At 44.1% G+C, this 14,763-nt stretch overlaps 1 protein-coding gene across 1 annotated transcript in view; it reads right to left on the bottom strand.

The window, feature by feature from the left end:
* The window catches only part of POLN (DNA polymerase nu), a 157,573-nt gene that overhangs the window by 60,823 nt on the left and 81,987 nt on the right, over positions 1 to 14,763 (bottom strand). Inside the window, exon 15 of the mRNA XM_059065997.2 lies at positions 263 to 320. Coding sequence (XP_058921980.1) covers positions 263 to 320 — 58 coding nt within the window. The remainder of the gene's footprint in view (positions 1 to 262; positions 321 to 14,763) is intronic.

Below are 14,763 nucleotides of genomic sequence, written 5' to 3'. Positions count from 1 at the left end.
GTGGGGGAGAGATAGTAGGAGGGGAGCTACTTCCCTTGTATAATTATCATCTACCTTAACTTCTAAAGTGCTAAAGGGGAGGTACCATATCACTTCAGCTGTGTTTTATTTTTCAATGTGTATTTAAATCCTGCTCATGCAAATACAGAGGAGAACTTCAGGAAAGAAAAGCAGTTAGTTACGCAGAAAAACTATTACAACATCTCTAGGCTTTTAGAAAATGTTACCCAAGACTTCTGCAAAGTAGAAAGAAATGTGTTACCTTGAAAATTTTGAGGTTTAGTTATTTGAATTGGGTGCTTGGAGATGCCTTGGATATTCTGTGAATAATAAGAGGGAAATTGCTTTAGTTGAAATATCTTCTCTTAAATTAATCTGTACTATTTAACGGTATTTCAAATGTGTCACATTTTATTAAACATTAACAAAATAACTAATGCCAATGTACTATGCATAAGTGTATTGATACTTAATACAACTAATACTGAAACATAATTTTGGTGGGTATACCACTAGATATTATCAGCAAATATGAGAACAATTCTTTTTGACTTTAGCCTGTGTGACCCTTATCATAATTATATACAGTAATTCTTTCATCAGCAGCCTGAATTATGAACTTAGTTACCTTTAAAATTCCTACATAACATGCTAATGTAGATTTCTGTGAAATCTGTACACTGTACTTTCCTTTAAAAAGGTATTTTAAGCTGAGTATTTGGGTCTCTCCCTCTAACCAAGGCTATTGCTCTTGGCACTTGGCACCGGCCTTGGTCTTAGTGCTTGCTGATTGTACCAGTTCTACACGATCCCTACCAGAAAAAAAAAGAGGATGAAATACTTCCTAACTCATTTTATGAGGTCAATAATATCCTAATAACAAAACCAGACATGACATTTCAAGAAAAGAAAACTACAGATCCTGCATGAATATACACACCAAAGATCCTAAACAAAATATTAGCAAATCAAATCCAACAATAGGACAATCCGTCATGACGAAGTGGGGTTAATCCCCCAAACCCCAGCCTTGGCTGGTTCAACATTTGAAAATCTATCAATGTCATTCAGCATATTAATAGATTAGAGAAGAAAAGTCACATGATCATCTTGATAGATGCAGAAAAAGCATCTGACAAAATTAAATATCCATTCATGACAAAAACTACTCTCAGCAAACTAGGAACAGAAGGGACTCCTTTAACATGAGAAGCAGAGCCTGTGACAAAACCTAAAGCTAACATCACCCTGATGGTGGAAAACTCAGTGTATTCTCCTCAAAATCAGGAGCAGGCAAGGATGTCTACTCCCAACACTTCTATTCAACATAATATAGGAGGTCCTAGCCAGCACAATAAGGAAGGAAAAAATAATGAAAAGCGTACAGTACAAAGGAAGAAGTAGAATGACCCTTATTCACTAAAGATGTGATTTCATATGTGGAAGAACCCATGGAAACTACAAAAAAGCTTTCCAGAACTAATAAATGAGTTGACCAAAGTATCAACATAAAGTCAATATACAAAAATCGATTCTATGTCTACATAGTACCAATGAATAATTGGACATTGAAATTAAATGAACAGTGCCATTTATAATAGCACCCCAAAATATTTAGGTATCAATCTGTATGTTGAAAGCTACAGAATTCTGATGAAAGAAATTTCAAAAGCCCTAAATAAATGGAAAGATATACCATGTTCATGGGTTAGAATATTCAACCTTAATATGCCAATGACTCCCAAATTGATCTATAAATTTAATAAAGTCCCAATCAAAATACCAGCAGGATTTTTCATAACTATCAAGAAGCTGATATAATTTACAGATCATAAATGTAAAATGTAAAACTCTAAAGCTTTTAGAAGGAAACTTAAGAGAAAATCTTTGTAATCTTGGGTTAGATAAAGAGTTGCTAGATACACATCATCAGCATGGTCCATAAAAGAAAACAGTGAAACACTGGACTCCATCAAATTTTTTTTTGCAAATCATGTTGGATTCAAAACATATAAAGAACTCTCAAAAAATTCAGCAATGAAAGGTACTTCCAGAATGGCAGAGTGAGGAGACTGCCAACTCATTCTATGAGGTGTTATCCTGATGCTAAAGCCGGACACCAAATAGAACATCCTCCATAAATAGACACAAAGATCCTCAATAAATATTAGCAAACTGAATCTAGCAACATGTAAAAAGGGTTATGCACCATGACCAAGTGGGATTTATCTCAGAAGTACAAGGTTGGTTTAAAATCCAAAAATAATTAATATAATACATCAGATTAGTAGAATAAAGGACCAAAAGCACATCATCACCACCACAGAATATTAAAAGCATTCGACAAAATCCAACACTCATTCATATTAAAACAACTCAACTAGGAAAAGAAAGGACTTTTCTCAAACTAATAAAAGAACATCTATAAAATTTACCCACTTTGAGTAACGTCAGCATCTATGGCTGTATAAAACAGAATGTGTTCTCTATCCAACAGTGTGTCAAATCAGGATCAGACCAGACTGTAACTAACGTGCCCAGCTAGAAGCTCTTGGTAAGCACAGCGTGGTGTCAGGGTCGTCTGGCATGATTCCTGAAATCATTTCCTTCCCACAGCACATAAAGCATCAGTTTTAATGAAAGTTCCTTCACCAATGGAGAGAGGGATAAATAAGTTTCTCACTTGTCCTGAGAAAGCAGAAATGCTAAGTTTCAATCGATTATCTTCAGAAGAATATGAAGGAAGCTTTTTAATAATTAAATGCCACTTTTTATGTTTTACAATATAACAAATAATAAAATAACAGAAGCTTCACTAAATATCTAACCTATATATCACACTTTGTTAGATATGTTCTACAATTTGAACATGTAAAAAAAAAATTATTTATTTATTTGGCTGTGTCGGGTCTTAGTCGCGGCACGCAGGATGTTTTGTTGCAGCATGTGGGGCCTTTTTTTTTTTTTTGGCTGCGTCGGGTCTTCATTGCTGCACACAGGCTTTCTCTAGTTGCGGCGAGCAAGGTCTACTCTTCGTTGTGCGTGTGGGCTTCTCATTGTGGTAGCTTCTCGTTGCGGAGCACAGGCTCTAGGCACGTGGGCTTCAGTAGTTGCAGTGTGTGGGCTCAGTAGTTGTGGCATGAGGGCCCGCAGGCTCAGTAGTTGTGGTGCATGGACTTAGTTGCTCCGGGACATGTGGGATCTTCCTGGACCAGGGCTCGAACCTGTGTCCCCTGCATTGGCAGGCGGACTCTTAACCACTGCACCACCAGGGAAGTCCTGTGGGGTCTTTTCCTTGCAGCGCACGGGCTCTTCTCTAGTTGTGGTGCGCAGGCTCCAGAGTGTGTGGGCTCAGTAGTTGTGGCACGTGGGCTTAGTTGCCCCACAGCATGTGGGATCTCAGTTCCCCGACAAGGGATGAAACCTGCGTCACCTGCATTGGAAGGCAGATTCTTAACCACTGGACCACCAGGGAAGTCTCATTTTGAACATTTTAAGGAAAATTAAAATGTATACTTTATCCTTCGACCATATGGAAGAATGCATCCTAAGAAGGCACTTGAAGGTTTTAGCTCTTAGCTCTTTTTTTTCTCCACCGTTGCTGAAGACATTAGCCCAATTCCCAGGCACTCCCACTAATCTCAAATGGCATCTTCTTTTCTATTATCCCACAGTGGCCATTCTGCTCATGGTGACTTGCCAAGGCATGAATGAGTGCTTTGGCATCTGACTACAGCAGAGCGGCTCAACCATGAACCCTTCCTTCCTTCCTTCCTTTCCTCTCTCCCTTTCCTTCTTTTCTTTCTTTTTCTCGCTCTCTTTCTTTCTTTCTGTATATGGTTTTGGTTTTTTTGTGGTTTTTTGGCCACGTTGTGCAGCTTGTGGGATCTCAGTTCCCCAACCAGGGATTGAACCTGAACCACAGCACTGAAAACCAGAATCCTAACCACTAGGCCGTGAAGGAACTCCCGAACACTGTCTTTCACTGTCAAGTTGCAGGGAAAGAAGAGGAACAGTAGTTCCCGTAAGCCATCCTAAAACAAGCCCGATAAAAATGTTGTGCACACTGATTGGAGACTAGAGGAACATACAATCACCGAATAAGAAAAAATAAATTACTTTCAATCAGAATTGCTTTTATGAAGTGTCCCAAATATGTCTAGAGATAAACAGTTATTAAAATAAATCAGCTGATAAAAATGGAACCAGAATATTTTGATGGAGAGGCCCCAAAACATCTATGGAATCTTCTATTATGTTAAATGTTTTTTGTTTGTTTGTTTGTTTTTGCGGTACGCGGGCCTCTCTCACTGTTGTGGCCTCTCCCGTTGCGGAGCACAGGCCCCGGACGCGCAGGCGCAGCGGCCACGGCTCACGGGCCCAGCCACTCCGCGGCACGTGGGATCTTCCCGGACCGGGGCACGAACCCGCGTCCCCTGCATCGGCAGGCGGACTCTCAACCACTGCGCCACCAGGGAAGCCCATTAAATGTTTTTTTTTTTTAAATTAAAATAAGCTTTTTATTTTAGAACAGTTTTACAGAAAAGTTAAGAAGATAGTATAGGGAGTCCCCATATGCCCCTCACCCAATTACCCATATTGCTAGCATCTTACATTTCTAGGGTATCTTTCACACAACTAAGAAACCAACATCAATACACTATTATTAACTAAACTCTATACTTTATTTGGATTTCACCAGTTTTCACCTCATGTCCTTTTTCTGCTCCAAGACCCCATCCAGGACACCACATCATACTCAGTCATCATGTTTCCTTAGGCTCCTCTTGGCTGTGGCAGTTCCCCAGATTTTGTTTTTTATGACCTTGTGTTGAGGAGTGCTGGCCAGGCAGAATATCCCTCAGGTGGGATTTGCTTGGTTTTTCTCATGGTTAGACCGGGGTTACGGGTTTGGGGAGGAGACCCCAGAGATAAAGTGGCCCACCACGTCAACGGCACCTGCTGTCGACATGACCTATCACTGCTGATGTCGACCCGGATCTCAGGTGGTGTTCGCTAAGTTCTCCATTGAAAATTTACTTTTTCATTTCCCCCTTTCTATGCTGTACTCTTTGAAATCAAGTTTCTGAGCACAGCCTTCACTTAAGGGGTGGGAAGTGATCACAGAAGGTATTTTTCTGTGTGTAATGACAAAGACAAAGTGAGAGGGGTGGTGTTGTGAGAAAGGTTACCATCCGGGGAGAACGTTAACTGACCAAACAGTAAACTGAAGTCCATGCAACAGTGCCAGAGGAGGGAGGGTTGACGTCAGTCGCAGCGTGGACGCTGCTGGCGTGGACAGAGACAGGTGAGCTTTGCAGCAGCAAAAGGTGGATTCAGGCCAGAAAGAGGCAGAGTCGGGACTGCAACTCACGATGTGCAAATTCCCTACCAGGTAATCGTTCAACTATGCTGTGAAGTTAAGCCCTGAAAAGAGCTTGGCCTGCAGCATACCTCAGACTTAGTCGGCTATGGAACCCTTTTAGCCATTGCACAGGGTGCCGTATCCTCCGGAACTGATCCTGACTTGGAGCCTTTGACTAGATGGTCTTTCTTCCAGACCTTAGCAGGCCCAGCTCCTTCTCAGCTTTGAAGCCACAGCTCAAATGTCACCTACTCAGTGAAGCCTTCCTGGAACATCTAAGCCAAAGCAGCACCCCCCATCCCTCTCTATTCCCATTTCCCTGTGTATTTTCTCCTTGGCCCTCATCACAATGTAAATGTGTTATGTATCTACACAGCCATGGGCCACCTGCCCCCGAAGATGAGTGAATGAGTGAATGAATGAATGAATGAACCAGCTAACAGATGGTGCCTCCATTCCAGCTGGTTTCCCAACTCCAACACATGTGTCTCTGGATGCTCTAGATGCTCTTGTCCACTCCCTGCACCCCTCCCCCGGCCCCCTCCCCGCACAGCCCAGACCTGCTTTACCTCCTGGACGTCTTCCCTTCCACATTCTCTGCCTCTTTTCCGCTGCCCGTGTCCTGGTCACATCTTACATGGGTTCTAACAACACTCTCCCAACCACGAGTGAAGCAGCTCTATCGTTCCCTCTGTTAACTACTGTTTATTCCAGATATTCTGCTAGGAGCTGGGAAAACAAGTGGTGGACACGGCAGGCAGAGTTCCTGCTCCCCGGGGCTTCCATCCTAGCGGGGAGAGGCAAAGAATAAATAAAACAGGACAGACATGGGTCCTTCCCTGAGGGGCTTACACTGCAGTTTATCGAGAACAAAGAGAGAGAGAAGTCGCGTCACTACAAACTGTGCCCATGCAGGACGATAACAGGGTGCTGTCATTCTGACTGGGAGGGGGAACCAAAGAGCACCCCTCAGAGTAGAGTCGCCCAGGCTGGGAACAGCGTTACCACTAGGGTAAGCTTGCAGAAACACTAAACCAACCTTTTCACTCCTTGGCTTCAAATATCTCAGTGGTTTTCCACTATCCCAGAGGCAGAGTTCGTGCCCCTACGATTTGATCTTGACCACCACTGCCAACTCCATCTCTCACCACTGCCCCACAGACACGCCAGCTCCAGCCAACCCAAGCTCCCTGCAGTTCGCCCAACACAGCATGCTGTCTGCCCCCCTCGGTGATCCTGGCTCCCCTTCCCCTCCTTTTAAAAATTTTGGTGTCACTGACATAACATATTAGTTTCAGGTATACAACATATTCAATATTTGTATATACTGCAAAATGATCACCACAAAAAGTCCATTTAATACTCATCACCACACACAGTTGCAGGCATTTTTTCTTGTGATGCGAACTTTCAAGATCCACTCTCTTAGCAACTTGCACACATGCAGTACAGTATTAACTATAGTCACCATGCTGTACCTGACAGCCCCATGGCTTACGCACTTTATAACTAGAAATTTGTACATTTTGACCCCTTTCTCTCATTTCGCCCACCTCCCACTCATCACCTCAGTCAACCACCAGTCTGTTCTCTATATGCATCAGTTCGTTTTTTTCTTTTGTTTTGTCTTTCTTGTTTTGTTTTTTAAGATTCCACATATAAGTGAGATCATATGGTATTTATCCTTTTCTGTCCAATCTGTTTCACTTAGCATAATGCCCTCAAGGTCCGTCCATGTGTTACAAATGGCAAGATTTCATTCTTTTAATAACTGAATAACATTATACTGTACATATATGCCACATTTTCTTTACCCATTCATCCATCGATGGACCTTTATGTTGTTTCCTTGTCTTGACTATTGTAAATAATGCTGCAACGAACACGGGGGTGCAGATATCTTTTCAAATTAATTTAAAATTTTTCTTTGGCTAAATACCCAGTGGAGTTGCTTGACCATATGGTAGTTCTATTTTTAATTTTTTGAGGGTGACTTCCCTGGTGGCACAGTGGATAAGAATCCGCCTGCCAATGCAGGGGACATGGGTTCAATCCCTGGTCCGAGAAGATCCCACATGCCACGGAGCAACTAATCCTGTGCACCACAACTACTGAGCCTGCGCGCCTAAAGCCTGTGCTCCACAACAAGAGAAGCCACTGCAATGAGAAGCCTGCACACCGCCACGAAGAGTAGCCCCCGCTCACTGCAACTAGAGAAAGCCTGTGTGCAATGAAGACCCAACACAGCCAAAAATAAATAAAATTAAATTAAAAAAAATTTTTTTTGAGGAACCTCCATACTGTTTTCCATAGTGGCTGCATCAATCTGCATTCCCACTAAAAGATGTATGAGTGTTCCCTTTTCTCCACATCCTTACCAACATTTGTTGTTTCTTGTCTTTGTGATAATAGCCATCATAGCAGGTGTGAGGTGATATCTCATTGTGGTTTTGATTTGCATTTCCCTAATGATTAGTGATGTTGAGCATCTTTTCATGTGTCTGTTGGCCATCCATATGTCTTCTTTGGAAAAATGTCTATTCAGATCCTTTGTGCATTTTAAAAATTGAATTGTTTGTTTACTATAAAGTTCTATAAGTTATCTATATATTTTGAATATTAACCCCTTATCACGTATATGATCTGCAAATATTTTCTCCCATTTGGTAGGTTGTCTTTTCATTTTGTTAATGGTTCCTTTACTGTACAGAAGCTTTTTAGCTTGAAGTAGTCCCACTTGTTTATTTTTGCTTTTGTTGCTTTTGCTTTTGGTGTCAGATCTAAAAAATCATTGCCAAGACTGATGTCAGGGAGCTTACCACCTGTGTTTTATTCTAGGAGTTTTATGGTTTCAGGTCTGACATTCAAGTCTTAATCCACTTTTAGTTAATTTTTGTATATGGTGTAAAATAGTGGTCCAGTTTCATCCTTATGCATGCAGCTGTACAGTTTTCCCAACACCATTTATTGAAGAGACTGTCATCCTCTCCCCACTGCATATTCTTGGCTCCATTATCATAGATTAATTGACCATATATATATATGGGTTTATTTCTGGGATCTCTATTCTGTTTCATTGATCTATATGTCTGTTTTTATGCCAGTACCATACTGTTTTAATTACTCTAGGTTTGTAAGATAGTTTGAAATCAGGGTGCATGATGCCTCTAGCGTCATTCTTGTTTTTCAGGGTTGCTTTGGCTATTTGGGGTCTTTTGTGGTTCCATACAAATTTTAGGATTGTTTATTTCTGTGAAAAATACCATTGGAATTTTGATAAAGATTGCACTGAATCTGTAGAATGCTTTGTGTGGTATGGACATTTTAGCAATACAAATTCTTCCAATCTATGAGCATGGAATATCTTTCCATTTATTTGTGCCTTCTTCAGTTTCTTTCGTCGTCTTATGGTTTTCACTGACAGGTCTTTCACTTCCTTGGTTAAATTTATTCCTAGGTATTTTATTATTTTTGATGCAATTGTAAATGGGATTTTTTTCTTAATTTCTCATTCTGATAGTGTGTTATTAGTGTATAGAAACAACAGATTTTTTAATATTGATTTTGTATCTTGCAACTTTACTGAATTCATTTATTGCTTCCAACAGTTTGTGTGCGTGTGTGTGTGTGTGGTTTTTAGGGTTTTCTATATATAACATCATAGCATCTGCAAATAGTGACAGTTTTACTTCTTCCTTCCCAATTTGGATGCTTTTTATTTCTTTTTCTTGACTAATTGCTCTGGCTAGGACTTCCAATATAATGTTAAATAAAAGTCGTGAGAGTGGGCATCCTTGTCTTGTTCCTGACGATAGAGGAAAGACTTTCAGCTTTTCACCACTCAGTATGATGTTAGCTGTCGGCTTGTCATATATGGTCTTCATTATGTTGAGATACATTCCCTCTATACTCACTTTATTGAGCTTTAATCATAAATGAATGTTGACCTCCTTTTTTAAAAAATGAAATTTTAATTTTTGAATAGTTTTAGATTTAGAGATACATTGTGAAGCTAGTAGAGTGCCAATATAGCCCACACCCAGTTCTCCCTATTATTAACAACCTACATTAGTCACAGTTAATGAACCCAATACTGATACATTATTATTAACTAAAGTCCATAAATTATTCATATTTCCTCAATATTTCCCTAATGTCCACTTTCTGTTCCAGGATCCCACACTGCATTTAGTTGTCATGTCCCCTTAGGCTCCTCTGGGCTGTGACAGGTTCTCAGACTTTCCTTGTTTCTGATGACCTTGACAAAAATGAGGACTGCTGGTCAGGTGGTTTTGTAGAATATCCCTAATTGGGGTTTGTCTGATGTTTTTCTCATGATTAGAATGGGGATGTGGGTTTTGAGGAGGAAGGCTGTTGAGGTAAATTGTGCTTCATCACATCATAATAACAAGGGTTCTTACTAGCAATATGATTTATCACTTTTGATGTTGACCTTGATCACTTGGCTGTGGTGTGTTTGTTCAGTTTCTCCACTGTAAAGTTACCTTTTTCTCCTCTTTTCATACAATACTCTTTGGAAAGAGACCCTATGCTTAGAGAGTGGGGAGTGAGTTATGCTCCATCTTCTTGAGGGCAAAGTATTAATACCTATATAAATTATTCTACATGGGGGATTCATCTTTTCTCCCTTATTTATGTATTTATTCAGTCACTTATTTATATCCGTATGAACTCATGGACATTTATTCTATCCTCTGGGTTATAATCCAACATGACATTATTTATTTTGTTATTCACATTATTCCAGCTTTGGCCAGTGGGAGCTCTTTCACTTGGCTCCTGTGTCCCTTTGACTTAACCTCTTCAGTGTGTGTGTGTGTGTGCGTGTGTGTGTGTGTGTGTGTGTGTGTGTGTGTATCACTTCCTTACTCTCTGGCACTACAGGATGCTCCAGGCTCATCTTGTGTTTTTCCTGCCACAATCCTAGAATCAGCCGTTTCTCAAGGAGCCCTGGTTGCTCTTACTGGAGATGGTATCAGAAGCCAAGATCTGGGTGCTAGGGGGTGTCCTTGCTTCTAGGCCCTCTCAGCTGACAGAGCAAGGAGATATGTGCGTGTACGCTGACCTGTGTGTGTGTACCGTACCTATGAAAGTTTCTGTGTGTAGCCATCTGTGTCTGTGTGAAGCCACACATGAGTCCACACTGCTGTCTCCAACTCTAATCCACCACATGGGTCGTTCTAACCTCCTCTCTACTGCAACATGAGAAACCTGGCTCCACCATCAGTGACGATGTTACCCTCCCGGGTCCAAGGTGCAGTGGGCGGGGCCGGGTCCATGAGCCTCTCGACCCTCTAGAGTGAGCATCAGCGTGGGCACACAGCGATGTGACCACACGTCACGGGGACTGTTCTGAAACTTACCCAAACTGTGGAAATTGGAGGCAGATTGCCGGCTATAAAATTTTCTGCCGTTAATGAGGACACTTAAATGTATGAAAACCACTTCCAAGTCCTTTGTAAAACCAACTCAGCCAGAGTCTCCAGGACGCTGAGACCCACTGCAGGAAATGTGCTGTGCTCCGCAAGCGAGCCCCTTTCCTCAGCTTCCGTCAACTGCTCTGCACGGCGCAAGGCTCCGCTGGTGTCTGGAGCGATGAAGACTGGGCACACTCCTAGCGCTCGTTTTCATGGTGAACTCTGGCATGTGCGACAAAATAAGAGAGCCGACCTGGAGAAATTCAATGTTAACGGCCTTCGCTTCACATTCAGCAAAAGGCAAGGTGCAGAGGTGACGTTTTAAGTCTATACTTTGCGTCTGTTCGATTGTCAGTAGTTGTAAGTGAAAATGCCAAGCAGGCAATAGTTGGAGCTGTGGGGAAGGAGGTGCACCCATGGGCCCTGGCCCACCGCGTCTCTGCTCCGGATGTGTGGCCTGGGCAGAACGGCTAGTCCAGGGATCAGCCGCCTTCAGTTTGGCCAAAGTCTCCGCGCTGGAGGCAAAACACGGAGGAGGCTGCGGACAGACAGGCACCGTGATGGCAGCCCCGTCTTTTCGGTGGGTCCTCAGGTGACCCAGCGGGGCCACAGCCAGCAGGCTGGCTTCCTCTGTCCTGGTCGCTACGTGCCAGCAGCTCCAGCATCTTCTGAGCGCTGTGTGAGACACCTTGGGCCGTCAGGAATGAATGAACAGCTGTGCTCTCCCGCGACGCAGCCTACTCCGTGGGCCCTGCTCTGACTGCCCTAGCCAACACCGCCTTCCCCGGTGCTTTGGGTCCTTCCCCGACTCTGTGTTGTCCACGGTGTTTATCATCTTCCACATCATGACAAATTTAGTATGTTTGCTGTCCAGCTCGTGCCCTCGAGCCCCCCAGACTCCACAAGGGCAGAGCTTTCTGTCCACTCAGCACGAGCTCCGTGAACAGTCTGGCACACAGGACGTGCTCATGAATGAATCAGTGAGTGGGGAGCAGCAGGAAATGGGCTTGAGGAGGAGGCAGGGTGCCCAGACTTCCGCCTGCGAGGTCTGGCAGCGGCTGAAGCCTGAAGAAGCATCAGGCTACCATCTGAGAGGTTTTCTGGCTGCTGCACAGGCGGCTGGTGGACGGACTAGAGCGTGGAGATCCTGGAGGGGGAATGAGAGGCAGTGGGGAGCAGGGGAGACCAGGAGGCAGACCCCACGCACTTGGTGATCAGCTAGACACGCAGGTCCTGCCTGAGTTACCGGGGAGCTGAGACGGGGACTGTGACTGTTTGTTTGAGAGACCTGAAGGAGAGCTAAGTAAAGAGAGAGATGCCAGCGTCGTAGGCATGTAAGTGGGAAGCTGCCGGTGCAGGAGTGGCGTGTGCGGTGGGCTCGGAGGAGGGAGGAGCACCGGGCTGTGTGAGAGCAGCAAGGGGGGGGGTTGGAGCGGGAAACAGGCCCCTGAGGGGCCACCCTGGAGGAGAGGGGACAGATGTGGGAGGACCAAGCCAGGCGAGGAGGACGGACAGAACTAGGCAGCAGCCCGGCCCAGCAGCGGCGGCGGGACCGTGCAGGCGGAGCGACAGGCCTCCAGGGAAAGGGTGAGCCTCTGCTAAGCAGGGAAGGGGGCTGTGCCCAGTGGGGCCGAGATGCAGCCCGGGCAGAGTGGCTTCAGGAACAGGCTCCTCTCCCTGCCGGCTCTTGGGCTCTGATGGTCTGTTTAGCTGCAGGTCACCACCAGTGCTTTAAAAGATGAAACTGAGGGACTTCCCTGGTGATGCAGTGGATAGAACTCCATGCTCCCAATGCAGGGGCCCAGGTTCGATTCCCGGTCGGGGAACTAGATCCCACATGCGTGCCACAACTAAGGAGCCGGCGAGCCACAACTAAGGAGTCCACCTGCTGCAACTAAGACCCGGTGCAACTAAATAAATAAATAAATATTTTAAAAGAAGATGAACAGAGGTTTAAAAATCTCATGTGGGTTTCAAGTAGTGGCACAGATTTAGCAATAATTATTTGATTTATAAAAATCTTGCTAATACATATTTTGATATTTAAATGATATCATGTAGGAGGGATAGTCATAAGCAAAGCTGAAAAATTCACACACCAACAATGTAAACAGCATGATTAGAATTTTTCCAAATTAGCTACTGTAACGTTACATAGGTACTGATGAATATAGGGCTTAAATATTATATCAGGAAAGCCAGGCCTCTGCACTTGGTGGCACAGTCTGAGCCTGAAGACAAATTTCCTAAGGCTCTTTTCCAAATAACAACGTAAGGACGGCTGGCACAGAGGAAGACAGAATAGAACATTTGCTGCTAGAACTAAAAAGATAAGTAATAAATATCCATTACCCTCTTTTAGTGCATTCAAAGAGATATTGGTTAAATTTACCTTATGTAGTAGGTTTAAAATTTGTAACCCTTATTTCTACTGATAGCATGAAAAATATCATAATCTTGCCACTTGTTTTGGGCCTTGAAGCATGCTCTTTTTCTTTTTCCTTAGAAAATGGCACTCAGATTTTCACTAGGGCTCTCCCCTCTCTATGCTAGCCAGCACAGCCCATCTTGTGGCCATGCAACTAGTTCAAGGATGGCCTAGTTCCAGACAGAGATGCAAGGAGATGCTTGCTGAGGGCGTCTGCAAAAGATGTTTCCCCCTCCTTTCATGGAAGCTACATGGAGAGAAACTAAGCAGGTATCCCCAAGACCTGATGGGATGCTGAGGAAGAGAGGCTGAGAGATGGGGGGCAGAAGCTGGACCTGCCTGTATGACTTGACTGCTAGATCAAATCTTGCCTGAAGCTAGCCCTTCCTTGGACTTCTAAGTCAGGTATGCTAAGAAATACCCTAATTGTTTAGATCAATTTAGTCTGATTTTCTGTCATTTGCAGCTGAACATCTTTGAATGAATACGTGGATTAGAGGCATTTTAATCACCAGTTTAGGCTCTTGGGGAAAAGCACTCAGTCAGCGTAGGACCCACAGTCCTCAACGCGCAGCCTTTCTTCCCTCTCAGTCATGCTCCCTCTGCCCCAGGCTGCGTCTGCGGGGAGGAGCCCACAAAACCCCATGGTATCAGGAAGGGGTGGGTCCTACGTCACCAGCTTGAGGCCAGCTGCCCTTGTTGCTTCTGCTGGTGAAGCCTGTTATCACACCATGGCCAGCACCCAACAGCCCCTCCCCTGATGACCTGGTCCTGGCCTTGGCTCTGCTGGACACTGCCGATCTGCTGAAACTCAGATGCCTCCTCTGTGTGGACTTGACCTTGGACTGTCCACCTCACAGCCCCACTCTGTGGCCCAGTCAGACCCAGACAAATATGGTGGTCCTGCATTTCCACAACAGAGGACCACAGGACCAAGGGGCCACGGGAACTTTCCAGCTCTCACTCACGCCCCTCGGGGCCCATGGAGACTTGGCAGGAGAAAGCCACTTCAGGGTCCCGGCCCAATGCCCATGCCCTGTCTTGGCTTGGAACTCCCAGGCTTGTGGGCTAGAAGCCAAGCCTCATCCCTATGGGTTATAGTCTACAGGGGTCTATTCCCTCCTCTGGGCTTCTCCCCCAGGGGGCCAGGCCAGAGCCCTTTTGGAGATACTCGCTGGTGCTTGCCTCCCTCTCAGCGTTTCCTCCAAGCCCACAAGTCATTCTCATGCCGCCCAGTGAAGTGGACCTGCCCATACAGCATATCTTGCATACCTTACATTATAAACTCTGAAAGTACAAGTCCCTGAGTCTTGATATTTAAAGGGAAGCTTCTGAAATTAAAAAAAAAAAAAAAAAAAAAAAGAAAAAAAACCACCCCAAACACTTTGTGATCTTCATTTCTGATACTTTCTTGTTTCTGCTGTGTTCTTTCACAAGTTCTGTGTTGAAAGCTAGAGCTGAACACAGACTTCTTTATCCTCAGCTGTATCCCCCTCTCCTTCTGAAGAAATAGAGGCCTCAGCCCCAAGGGT

This window comes from Kogia breviceps, chromosome 6, assembly GCF_026419965.1.
Source record: "Kogia breviceps isolate mKogBre1 chromosome 6, mKogBre1 haplotype 1, whole genome shotgun sequence".
Taxonomy (NCBI): domain Eukaryota; kingdom Metazoa; phylum Chordata; class Mammalia; order Artiodactyla; family Physeteridae; genus Kogia; species Kogia breviceps.
The sequence above is the reverse complement of the archived record's forward strand: the minus strand, read 5'-3'. Positions and strand labels throughout refer to the sequence as shown.